This window comes from Podarcis liolepis (assembly GCF_965112155.1).
Source record: "Podarcis liolepis genome assembly, chromosome: 3".
Taxonomy (NCBI): domain Eukaryota; kingdom Metazoa; phylum Chordata; class Lepidosauria; order Squamata; family Lacertidae; genus Podarcis; species Podarcis liolepis.
This window is the reverse complement of record NC_139557.1, coordinates 80,529,430-80,543,110: the sequence shown is the minus strand read 5'-3', so window position 1 is coordinate 80,543,110 and position 13,681 is coordinate 80,529,430. Positions and strand designations below refer to the sequence as shown.

Sequence of the window (13,681 nt, the reverse complement as noted above, 5' to 3'; positions counted from 1 at the left end):
AGGTAAAGTTCTGAACCCGAAATACTACTTCCAGGTTAGCAGAGTCTGTAACCTGAGGTGTTTGTAACCCGAGGTACCACTGTATCTCCTTAATTCTGCATCACACCAAGAGCAGGTTAGAAGTTGTTGTCTTTTTAAATAATCCCTTCACCAAGTTCAATAATAGAGCAGTATACAGCAGATATAAATAATGAATTAGTAAATTCCTAGTGCAATAAGATAAAGACATTAACGATCTTGAATAAAAGGCAGCAGATAAAAATGACAAGGAAAACTTAGTAAGCTATTATTCAAATTAAAATGCCTAGATTTTTTTGATATATATTTTTTTAAGGCTTAACCTGTTGCCAAAAAGATTGTAAAGTATATGCCAGGTACCCTTGTTTTGGGAGTACATTCCAAACCTAGGGTTCCACCACTGACAGAGCCCTCTCCATTTTAATTATATAATAATCTTCCAGTAGAGAAGACTTGGAGTAGAGTGTCAACAGAAGATCTTAAAGCATGGGCAGGATGGAATGGGAAGAATGGATCCTTCAGGTTTTTGGGTCGCAAGCCATTCAATTATAGGCAGTGACCATTTTACATGCATCCAATTAATGTGCAGTCACGCACATGCTGGTTATTGCCAACCCCAGAAGTGGCCTGAAAATGGGGCGGGCTTATGCACACTTGGCCAATGCACGAGGGGGCCAGGAATGGAACCCCCACTCAAAATAGTTGCCACCTGTACATACTTACCACAAAATACATATTGAAATAGGTATTCTATTTCAGTAGGTGCATTTCTCAATCTTTTTAAACCTAAATTACCCATTTTAATGTATTTCAATATTTTTTTTGAGTTGAGTATTGCATTGCCAAATTCACTGAGGTGCAAAATAATTCTCTTCTGATTTCCACATTAGTCTTGAAGATGTGGATCTGGTCAGTTTGCATCTAAATTCAGAGACTATATATTCCTCATGCATCCTTTCCATTAGCTCGTTACATGCAGAATGGGCCCTACCTATGGAACCATGTAGCACCAGTCTATTAGCCCGGAGAGCTTCTTGGGACACAAGAGAGTTGCTGATCTACTGGGAAATGCTGTTCAAAGGGAAATTCCCAGAAGCTCCTCTGATATCACTGCAGCCACCCAAGTTATTATGTTCTTCCTTGTTTAAGAGACATTTGGAAAGAGTGGAAAAGTGATCTCTTAAGTTCCAAGAAGCCCAAGAGTCACTTCTCTGCAGCCCACAAAGATTTCTGCTAAGGAGAAATGGGAGCTTGCTTCATTGATCTCTGCAAAACAGCAAGCTCACGTTTCCTGTTAGAAAAAGCAGAGCAGCAACTCTTTTGCAGGCATTTTAGCCTTCTGGGTACTGATGGAACTAAAATGAGCATGAAGAAAGTTACTGCTGTTTGTGTCTCTTCCTGGCTATGTTGTAGCCTGTTATTTGGATGTCTAAGTTTATATTTAACAGAATTCTCAAAAATCAGTTCAATTTTTTTTCAAGTCTGTGTTTTTAAAATAGTGGAATTACTTAATACAAGCAAATGCTTTAAATCTGTATATCTTCATTAATATGATAAACAAATATTTTGTACACAGAGGCATACCGTCTTCTCCCAGACCCAGATCCTGCTGTTGAAACTTACAGTGGTAGAGTACTAGAAATCATATTTTGTTTCTAAGATTTCACTCCTAAATATTTGGTTTTTTGGAAAACAATTACTTTAAATTCTCATGTTGTACAATGCTGGGTTGCAGGACTAGCTCCAAATTCATAAAATTATAACTTTTTTAAAAAAATACTCTGCCTCTTGAAGTAACTGGGAAATAAAGGGAAATTCAAATCAATTTGAAATGTTTTACAAAAAAACAAAAACAACAATCGGGTCCAGCTCATGACAACTCTCTGACCCTCAGTGATTGTTTTGCATGCTTTTAGAAATAAGTGCTTTTTCTGCTTATTAAAAAAAGGTTTTTAAACTAAGGATGAGAAACTGCAAAACTGTATATATTCCAGTGTGTCTTATTAATATGTGAAAGCCACACTAGGAACCTTCTTCAGCTGCAGGGTAGAGTAAAACTACTTTATATGATTTAAAATAAGTAAAACCTGACTTATTCATTAGCACCTGTATATTATCTGGCAATGAAATATTTTCATTCTTCAATTAATTGTACTGGAATAATGCTATATTCTAAATTTACAATCTTTACAAGCTATTATTATAATCTGATCTGAAAACATTGCAATTATTTTTACATTGCAACACACGCAAATAATTTACATTGCACTGTATTGTAAATTATTTTTATTTAAATTATTTCTGAACAGTAATACTTGTACTGTCTAAAAGTGTCATCTGTGCACTTAACAAATCTTGGCAAAAATGACTTCAAGCTTTTTGACACCACATTCTTTCATGCTATCTGACTGATCCATAATTCAAGGTAACTGACCTACAAAGCTAGTGTTTTGAATATTCAGTTCCCTTAGGTTGTTTGGGTACTGTTACATTTCCAAGGACTTGTATTTATATTAGTCTGGACAGCCTTTTCAGGGGGGAAAGAGGAGGGGTGGACAAAGAAAGTGTTTTCTTCCTGCAGCCCTCAACGTCTGACTGAAAATGAGCATTTTGCCTGCTATTGTTACTACTCTTCCTCAGGGAAGTAACATTAGATTATTATTTCGTCCACTATGCTCTTACAGTGCTTGGTGGATGTCACCTAATGTTTCAAAATTGAATTTCAAATTCAATAGACTTGATATTTCCACCCTCCTTTGGCAACTACACTACTTCAGTTATTTATACTCAATGCCTATATTATCTCATGGAAAGTTAGGCTTTTTGACAATGGGAAAAATTTGCAGAAAAAGTACGACTCACTGTGTTGGAAAGTGACAATGAATTGAGCCCTTGTTCTGATATATATATATCATGCTCTTAGATAGAAGGCTAGTAGCGTTCCTAACTTATTAACTCACCATTGTACAAAGAGCTTCCTTTTTCACATTTTTGTAAATTAGCATTTATTATTTAACACAATTTTAGTAGCTTTCTTTTTATGCTATAGTCAGCAAACACTTTTGTATAAGGTATTTTGGGTTTGGAATTAAGCAACTGTTGTGTTGTCATGATGTTTCTAAAATCTAAAATCATTTTATTCCTTGCAGTAGATACAATAATAATTCTTTTTTAATAATTAAACTAATTTAGTAAATTCAAGATGGAGGCGCTTTCCTACTGATTATGCTTCCACCTCGGAAGATGAATTTGGATCAAACCGTAACTCTCCTAAACATGCCCGTCTACGTACTTCTCCAGCCCTGAAAACTACTCGATTGCAGAGCACAGGGACACCAACGCAAAGTAGCAATATCTTCAAGCATAGGATAAAGGAACAGGAAGACTACATTCGAGATTGGACTGCCCATCGAGAAGAAATAGCAAGGTTGGCTTTCAAGGGAGGATTACTTGGTTTAAAAGCAGCATCTTATCAGTTAAATCAGTGACCATTACAAAATGTGTTTCGTTTTGTAATTGGGTTTATACTCAAACAAAATTGATTTTCTCTACCACAGAAGCACTATAAACTTACTTTACTGTCAGTGAAAGATACTAGTGTTCCTAAATGCAGCCCTAAATCCCCAATTGTCATAATGGGTTTCACAAACGTGTACAAGTAGCTACTATTTAACATTTGCTTAGTACTCGTTAATTAATGTTAATTAAGTGATAGAATCCTAGAACTGTATAGCTGGAAGGGACCCCAAGGGTCATCTAGTCCAACCACCAGCAATGCCGGAATCTCAGCTAAATCATACATGACAAATGCCACCCAAATCACACATGACAAATGCTTTAAAACCTCCATGGAGGAGAGTCCACCACCTTCCAATGTAGTCCATTCCACTGTTGAACAGCTCTTATGGTCAGAAAGTTCTTCCTGATGTTTAGTTGCAATCTCCTTTCTTGTAACTTGAATCCATAGGTTTGGCTTAATTATTAGGTTATAAGCCATTGCAGTTCTCTCTGGTTGAAACTATAAACTGTAATGACCCATTTGCACATGGTAAGATGTACAGCCCCAGATTTCAGGTATTTAAAATGTTGAGATGCATTTTGTGCAATTATAGCAGAACACGGTCCTTGCGCAGCCGTGTTTCTTAGGTAGCTGCCAAAGCAACCAAAGCTGGAAGTTATTTTAAACACTCATACCTATGATAGTTCTGATTAGAAGAAAATACTCAAAACAGTAGCATGTTTCATATTGTAACAAACAGCAACTTTGAACTCTGAGGTTTTTTATTTGGGATCAATTATGCTGTGTTAACTATTAACAGGATCAGTCAGGACCTGGCTCTCATCGCACGTGAAATCAATGATGTAGCAGGAGAGATAGATTCCGTGACTTCATCAGGCACTGCTCCTAGTACCACAGTAAGCACTGCTGCCACCACCCCTGGCTCTGCCATAGACACTAGAGAAGAGGTAGGAGATCTTCATGGAGAAATGCATAAGGTTCTTTCTTTTCTTTATTTCTTTTGCTTTATCCTTCTGACATAAGTTTAATTATTTCCACCTGTGTGTGCATGAATCTCCATATTCTCAGCATACCCTTCCTTTAATTTTAAGATTGTTGCCTATTAAAAAAAAAAATTATCCCAGTGGTTAAAATGGCCAATGCAAGAACAGTCATATTGTGAATACATGGTTGGTTTTTCTGTTTACTTTGAACATAAGACCTTTTGCTTGTTTCTTTGTCATAGCCTCAGATGCAAGTGAGTAGTATCTCAATGCTCCCTAGTAAAGAGAAAGCATTAGAGATTTGTTTATATACAGGTATTATAAAATACTATGCGTAAGGTGAGATACTTTGCATTTTCATTGGTCTTAGATGGCCCTGAATGTTACCGATCTTTTAAATGATTCACTCACTGAGTTGAAGTTCCCCTCCCTAATATATTATTGTATTATTATTATTAATTCAATTTATAAGTCATCCTTCCTAATTATAACAATTGTCATAAACATTTAAATTAGCATGATTTCATGCTGCAGTTCAAGTCATACATTTCTCTGACATGCTGTTTCTACATGCAAAACTTGCATGTTCAGGTCAATATTGCGACCACCAGTGAGAGTATTTTAAAATATGAAGTCAACTCTTTTTAACAGTATTGCTGTTTGTCTTTTTTAACTATTTGGTTTGATTTCAGGGTTGGCAGTTTCCTGGGAAGATGTATTTTAAGGAGCAATCCAGTAACACACCACCATAGTAACAAAAAGCTACTGAGAAAAATTTAGCAATTGGATAAAAGTTCTTTGTTAGAGTTGCCTCCATTTAACTTCTAAGTGTGAGGGTTTGTTTCAACAGTAATTTGGAATTCTCAGATATGGAAAATGTAGGCAGGATTCAACTAATTAGTCCTGTCAGCAGAAGTCCTGTGCAAGCACTTCAATTTCCCCAATGGAGGTTTGCCCCCTGACCACCTCATCCCCCTTGAAATTGGCTGAGGGGGTGTTTCAAGAACACCCAAAACAGTGCACAGGGGAAAGAAGAGGGAAATTGTTCCATCTGGCAAGCTAATATGCTTGCCCTGATGGAACGATTGCCTTAGCACACCTGCGTTACTTTTCAATAGGTAGAACAATTAAGGAAAAACAGAATAGAGTTACCAGCTACCAGCTGCGGAGTAGTCAAATACATGTTGAACCATTTACAAAACACTCCTACAGCTTGGTCACTGGCACAGAATCACTCACACGGCTGATCTAATGTAAACAATGTAAAGTTAACTAAAGAGACTCAGGCAGCTTCCACCAGCAATATATGCTGGGATTATAGAAGTCTCAACTCATAGAAGCTGCTGCTGAGAAAGCCTTTTCCAATTTTAACACTGTTCCCAAAGAGTAGACCAGTCACGTGAGCTGGTGATTTGACTATCTGAACCAGCTATAAGATCAGATTCTGACGAGATAACGTATTTGCAGAGACAACAAGAGAGAATCCATATTTGTGTCTGATGCATATATGTGGGATAAAAGAGAAATAAGAAACAAGGTTTTGTGTTATTATTAAGGTTTTTTTCCATTACTGAGCATTGACAAATTCAAGTGAGCTGGCTGGAATTTGAAAATGCCTCTAGAACACAACATTTAGGGTTTATGAGTAGAGTTTATTTTAGTTTTCTCAGGTAGTGGGTGGGTGGTGGTAAGCACCAAATCCCAAGATTTAATCTAGTAAAAACAACCCTTTAAATGCTAAATTCAGTGCCAACCCTGGATGTTTTCTGTTCACCTGTCGTGTTGTTCCTCTTGATTTATTTCAACTTCTTGTACATAAGCCTTGGTTAACAACATTATGTTCTATGTACATTTTTGTGAGTAGCAGGATATGTTTTGTGTGTAAGTGGTGTAATTTTTATTATGTTCATGTTGGTTTCTTTTTATTGCTTCCTAACCATACTACTAAGCTTCTGCTAATGTAAATATGCATTTTCTCTGAGTTAGATAATGTGAACTTACATCTTTACTAAATAAATATGAGTCCCCTTTCTCTTTTGTTCTGCAGTTATACACCACTATTGCATTTGTAACCTAATATCTATTTCTGTGCATTCATAACTAAAATAATTGCTGATGTTTTGGCAAAATTAAATGATTTTTTTTTTTCTAATATACAAGTAAATCGAATACTCTAGTTATTATTTTGATTTCTTCTGTTCTTTAGTGGCAAACCATCTAAACTGACGAGCCTCATAATGCACCTCTCTGGTTGGTTTTAAAGTGAAGCTTTCTCACTAATTATATATATATATATATATTTAATTTTTTTTCAGCTAGTAGACCGTGTATTTGATGAAAGTCTGAACTTCAGGAAGATTCCTCCAGTGGTAAATGCAAAAACACCAGATGGCAACACTCGACCTAATGATTCCAAACCACAGACAACAGACCTACCTGAGCCCCCCACAATTACACGTCGTCGAACCTGGAGTAGGGATGAAGTAAGTATTGTCCATGCCTTTACATAAAGAGCTGAGTGAAAGGCCCAGGGAGCCAATAACTTTCCTGTTTGGTCATTAAGTACCAAAGCACTATATGATAAACTACCTCATAAACTACCTCTATCAGGAAGAGACATTGCTTATCCCCACCCCACCCCTTAGGCAGTTTCTAGTGAGACAAAGGCAGGGATTTGGAGTTAGTGAGGCAGAAGGCTGAGGAGGAAGACAGATTTGGGGTGAGGTGTTGGGTTTACTTTGTTCATTTTATCATTTTATATTCCATTGTTCTTCCTAGGAGCTCAAAGTAGTTTAGGTGGGATTATTCCACATTATCCCTGGAACAATTCTGTGAATGGGGTTAGCTAAGAGATAGTGACTGACCCAAGATGCATTTTGAGCTTCACAGCAGAGTGAGAATTTGAACCCCCATGAGCCTAAATTTGGCTCTTCTTAGTTGTCATCTTGCTTTGGTTCAAGTGTAGAACTGCCTAGCACTGTCTTGCGTATTATTTTTTGCTGCTCTTGATGTTTGTGTTTTATTACGAAAGTACAGACTGGGAAGATTATCCCTAGTCTCACAAAGAAAAAGCTCAGTGCGGCCCAATGTAGGCATCAGTGAAAACAGGAAACATACTTTAGAAACAGTGGAAAAGACCAGACGGTGAACCAAAATGTCATGAAATGGGAAATAACTGTGTGCTAGCATCAAATCATAATATCGTGAAACCAATGGCAACAATTGATGAGCGTACAAAGCTAATTGCTTGGATTCTAGGACTCATGGATGGAATTCTGCTCGCAGAATGAAGCTTTTCCACTGCTGCCCACTGTGCCCCTAAAAAGCCATACTTGAGGATTAGGGGACCATCAGAAGAATGTTGTATGAGGAGCTGTGGCAGCAGTGTCAAAATTGGCAAAGTCTGATATCCAAGTCAATGTGTTTGGGACAACAATGAAAAAGGCCACAACGTTTGTTGATTATAGCCAACCATGCTTCCTTAGGCATAGGGCAAAGTTCCAATCACCAGACAGCCGTAATGCTAACCAGTACCACCACCCAGCTTAGGTACATAATGACATGAAACAGTAGTGTGGTCCATTCTGTGACATTGATGTGCGACCAGCATGCCAGCCCCTACGACAGCCTAGGACATGGGTAGGCAAACTAAGGTCTGGGGGCCGGATCCGGCCCAATCGCCTTCTAAATCCGGCCCGCGGACAGTCTGGGAATCTGTGTGTTTTTACATGAGTAGAATGTGTCCTTTTATTTAAAATGCATATCTGGGTTATTTGTGGGGCATAGGAATTCGTTCTTTTTTATTATTCAATAAATATTCAAAATATAGTCCAGGCCCCCACAAGGTCTGAGGGACAGTGGACCGGCCCCCTGCTGAAAAAGTTTGCTGACCCTGGCCTAGGACCTTCAAGTGACACCACAAGATCCTTTAAAGGGGAGCCCACAGTGGGGAGCACCACAAGAGCCAGCCACCAAAGAGATAGATGCAACAAATCACACAGTGCCAATGCCAAAGTGTCTTGCCAGGCCTCCTAATGATGTCCTAGGTACAAGTCCCAGAGGGTTTAGCAGTACTGTACACAGGCTACGTAAGTGGGCCCAGAATATTATCTTGCTCCCTGCACATCTCTGCATGAAGGGCACAAAGAAGAGCCCCTGGTGCGTGGGGTCCAGAGCATGATTCAGCAGGCATTCCATTGAGTTTTGTATGTGTTTGTTTTCTGCTGCCCATTGGATAGCTCAGAGTTGGATTGAATACAGTGGTACCTCGGGTTACATACGCTTCAAGTTACAGACTCCACTAACCCAGAAATAGTACCTCGGGTTAAGAACTTTGCTTCAGGATGAGAACAGAAATCGTGTTCTGGTGGCACGGCGGCAGCAGGAGTCCCCATTAGCTAAAGTGGTACTTCAGGTTAAGAACAGTTTCAGGTTAAGCACGGACCTCCGGAACAAATTAAGTATATAACCAGAGGTACCACTGTGTGTTTCATTATGTAGCTCACAGAGCAGATTCTTCCCTTGTTCAATTGCAATACTTTTTAATTCATATTTCAACTTTTTCTGTACACTGTTTTGTTTATTGGCAGTTGTCTTATTTTACAAACATTTACTAATGCTGACAATAAATTTATAAAATACTGATAACAAATACCAGGGAATTGACTCTAGCCAGCTGAAGTCAGTGTCATTTTTCCATTGATGAATGCGCTTTTATATTGCAATGAAAACTATGTTTATGGCTAAAGATAATTTCCATATATTGACAAGTTGCATGAATTTAAAAAGTTGAATATTGTTCTGTGCTCCAACTAAAGTAAATTGGAAGTACATGACATGAGAATAATCGTTTAGGAAGGAAAAGCCATGATATTGTCAGTTACATTTTTAGAAGGTGATCTAGAAACTGTATTATTTAAATCAACAATTGTCTTTTGAAACTCTTTCAGGTTATGGGAGATACCTTGCTGTTGTCCTCAGTCTTCCAGTTTTCCCGGAAGATTAGACAGTCTATAGATAAAACAGCTGGTAAAATAAGGTAATCTGTGCTCTCATCAGTAAAATTCTCTTGCAAAAAAATATTATTAAAATGTTTATGTCCTTTTGACTGCAGATCATGTTCCATTAAAATCCATGTAAAACCATTGGTTTATTTTAATAGGAAGAAATTGGCCCTTCCTGTCTTCTTAAAATATTATTGTTAGCAGTAGTATTGGTATTTTAAAAATTGTGCTATTAACAATGAACTCATTTACACAGGGGGAGGGGGGATACAGTGTTAAAACAATATTCTTGTAATGTGCAGTGACCGGCAAATAATAATAATAATAATAATAATAATAATAATAATAATAATAATAATAATAATAATAATAATTTATTTATTTATATGCCACCCATCCGACTGGGTTGCCTTTGCGGCTCCCAACAAAAAACAATAGAAGCACAATACAGCATCACACCCTAAAACTTCCCTGAACAGGGCTGCCTTCATATGCTGGCTTCACTCAACTTTGCAGTGGGGAAAGTGGGGTGTTTTCCCCCCATTTCCCTCAAAATTCAATCTAATAATCAAGTCACATTGAGAACATCTAAGAGGACCATGCCAAGTGCAAAATAAATGAAAGGAGAAGAACCAAATGCGATTTTTCAGATAGGGATTACTGGGAAGGCTGCAAAAAAAAAAAAAAAAAGATTTTCTCAGCTAATGCTTTGCAAGGTATGTTAAGACCAAGAAAAAGAAATCCCTACACTAAGTATAGAAAGGTTGTAAATGATAGATTATGAAGAAAGTAGTGAGCCAAATGCAGGACCAAGTAAGGACACATGTATGCAAATATACATCATTTTCAGGTACTGTATGTGTGAGATCTTAATACATTTCCCTCAAATTTTCAAAAAAAATACAGCAAAAAAATATGGCCTTCTTATTCCCATTACTAATTTTAGTCAAAATAGCACTGGAGGAAAATTGCTTCTATATGAAACAGAGGGGAGTTGATCCTTCACATTTGCTCAAATCCAGAACCAGTGTTACGAAAATAAAAGTAGTACTTGTCTGTATAACATGTTTAACTACACGGGTTTTAAAATAAATGTTCATCTTTTCAGTTTTAATTCTCTTAACTATGAACTCTTTGCCAGAAACTTGAAAAACTATTCTGATACTCTAATTCCTACTCGTTTATTCAAAGTATTTTTATATCTCATGAAAATGTTTGAAATGTGCTGTGTTCATTGAAACTTGTGAATGGCATTTTAAACCAATTATCCTGGATTGCTTGGAATAGCCAAAAGATAATTTCAGTCAAGTAAGTCTTGCCTAATTCAGACCTAGCACTTATTCCTGGAGTTATGTGAGTTTCTCAAGATATTTTGCACTACTTTTTGACAAAGAGGTTTTTTTTTTCTTGTGAGTAAGGGATGGGCATGACAGGTATATAAGATTGTGTATGTTGTGGGAGAAAGTGGATCCTGTCTCTTAATACTGGTGCACAGGGACATGCAATGAAACTTAATGTTAGAAGACTCAGAACAGACAAGAAGAAGGTCTTCACATCACATTCCATAGTATCTGCTATTACGAGATGTATTGATGGCCATCAAGCTGGCTTTAAAGGGGGCCTAGACACATTCATGTTTAATAGACTATTGTATTTTAATATTTTGTTGGAAGCCACCCAGAGTGGTTCCGGCACCTGTCAGGTGGGCGCCATTGCCATTCTAAGTGAACAAGGGAGGCATTCATGTTGAGTTCTGGCACCTCTTTTCCTAGAAAAATAGCAGTTCTGCCGCCTCCACTGTTGGAGGTAGTTTGCCTCTGAATGGGTGTTTCTGGGAGCTGCAGGTAAGGAAAGGAATCTTGCAATCAGAATATGTTTGCAGGCTTCCCATGAGTAACTGGTTGTCCACTGAGTGAGTGAAATGCTGCACTTGATGGTCCTTTCACATAAATGTTCTTTGCTATGCCCAGGTGGACACTATCCCGAATTTCAACTTCCTACCTAGCAATCTAAACTTAGCTTCCTGGAGCATATGAGCACAGTTCTGCACATCATTGGTGCTGACATGCACCATGGCAGCTGAGTCTTCCCAGGCACTGCCATCCACTCTATCTAGATGAGGCATGACCTCCACAACTTTTATATCATGCAGGCTAGTCACTTTGAAGTGTACACTCCCATCACAAACCCATCTCTCTGTTTTTCTAATGGCCAGATTTCCTACTGGCACCAATCCTTGGATATATGTACATGAAAGTGTATCAGTTTGTCCCCTAAGGAATGGTTCCCTCCTCCTAAGGAATGCCCCCCCACTGCTCCTATCTCCATTTTTTATTGTATTTTTAGAAGAGAGTGCATTCCCAGCTCTCTACCCATGAAGTCCTGTGTCAGTCCCATCAAGGTCAAAAGAGATATTCCTCTTTTCACCTTGCCAGTACTTCCATCCTCCAGTTTTCTAGAGTGCTGGAAGTACAGCCACTACGAAGTAGTTTGTTACAAAATATGGAAAACATTTGGAATGTTTAGATTTGTCTGTGTGCATACTCTGAAGAGAAAATGACAACTGGGTAAAAATTAATTGCTCTGTAATTTTGTCTCCCCTGCAAGTAAGAGCAAAAGCAATATAGGCTTGCCACAAGACTGCAAATGCCCATCTTATTTTGAGTTGCGTTCAATTAGAATTTTTAAGGCAGGTGATGATTTTTTATTGTTATGCAGTCATGCAAGTCTTTATAGCATAAGGCTTATAATCACTCTTCTGTGCTTTTTGCCTACAGAGTCTTGTTTAAGGACAAGGACCGAAATTGGGAAGACATTGAAAAGAAGCTACGAGCTGAAAGTGAAATCCCAATTGTGAAAACATCTAGCATGGTATGATGAAATAATAATTGTCATTCTCAAGTAAGAATGTTGAAAAGGGGAAGCAGTCCCTCAGCTGCTGAAGGTTTAAAGATGATCGATTTTGGATGCTTTTTCACTAAGAGTGGCTGTAGCTTAGTGGCAGAACATCTTCCTTGCATGCAGAAGATCGCAGGTTCAATCCCTTGCATTTCCAGGTAATGCTAGGAAAGACTCCTGCCTGAAACACTGCAAAGCCAATACCAGTTTGTGTAGACAAACCTGAAAGAGATAGACCAGTTCTTTATAAAACAGCTCCTAATGTTCCTGAGAATATAGCCGCTTTAAAAGTTTTAAGTCTTGTTTTAAGTCTTTATTTAATTAATAAGTTGAATTTATATACCACCCTTCCTCTCAAAGGAGCCCAGGGTGGCAAACAGCAAAACAATACAATATACAGACAGATATATAGATACAGCCAAACCATACATATAGGGTGTGGGGTGTGTGTGTGTGTGTGTGTGTGTGTGTGTGTGTGTAACAGGCTTTGTGTCTTCTCCATGAAGTCTGATGAAGGTCACAATAGCCAGCTGTTATGCACATAAACTACTGGACTTACATTCCCTGTAACGTATATATACTCATTAATGTAATGTACATACTGTGAAAAAAATGTGGCTTTTCCCTTAATGGAACCTAATGCTTTTTATGTATTGATGCAGGAAATATCATCAATATTGCAAGAATTGAAGAGAGTTGAGAAGCAACTACAAGGTATTTAATATTATATACTGATGTTGCGAACATCAGCGTTTTCAGAATACAAATAATTTTATTTTGTCAGGCTTTTGATTTGATTTTTTTTAAAAAAAATAGTTACAATCCTACAGAAGTTATAGAGGATATTGAAAGAGACAAGGGGATGAAAAGAATGATAGATGAAAAGAATAGATAACCCCACTTTTAAGATTATCTATTCAGTTACTATGCGAGAATCAATAGTGACTCGACTCTACTGCTCTCTGCAGGAGTCGCTTCTTTCTTTTCTCCAGACCTTAGTTTTTGCTATAGACATAGTAGCAGAATGCCTGTCAGTGTGCTACTGGGCAAATAGTGGATCTCACAATAGATTGTTATATGGGTGGGAAAGGTCTTCTCGACTCCACAGGTGACTGTTCAGTTTGCAGCTGCCTCCTCTGGCAACTGACAGGAGTGCGTTGCTATGACTACAGGGAGTACCACTACCCATCCTTGCTTCTTCAATGACCACAGGCACAGGTCCTGTCCTGCCATCCAAAGCCCCTCCTTCCCCATGTTTC

General features: G+C 38.0%; 1 protein-coding gene across 40 annotated transcripts in view; it reads left to right on the top strand.

The window, feature by feature from the left end:
* Nucleotides 1–13,681, top strand: part of CEP170 (centrosomal protein 170) — a 73,918-nt gene that overhangs the window by 57,418 nt on the left and 2,819 nt on the right. For 7 of the 40 annotated variants that reach the window (XM_083496766.1, XM_083496760.1, XM_083496749.1 and 4 more), the window contains 7 exons: nucleotides 1,595–1,645; nucleotides 3,211–3,445; nucleotides 4,338–4,515; nucleotides 6,837–7,004; nucleotides 9,471–9,559; nucleotides 12,302–12,395; nucleotides 13,085–13,136. In XM_083496766.1, the coding sequence (XP_083352892.1) occupies nucleotides 1,595–1,645; nucleotides 3,211–3,445; nucleotides 4,338–4,515; nucleotides 6,837–7,004; nucleotides 9,471–9,559; nucleotides 12,302–12,395; nucleotides 13,085–13,136 (867 nt within the window). The remainder of the gene's footprint in view (nucleotides 1–1,594; nucleotides 1,646–3,210; nucleotides 3,446–4,337; nucleotides 4,516–6,836; nucleotides 7,005–9,470; nucleotides 9,560–12,301; nucleotides 12,396–13,084; nucleotides 13,137–13,681) is intronic. The other 33 variants (XM_083496747.1, XM_083496769.1, XM_083496756.1 and 30 more) reach the window with 10 other exon arrangements.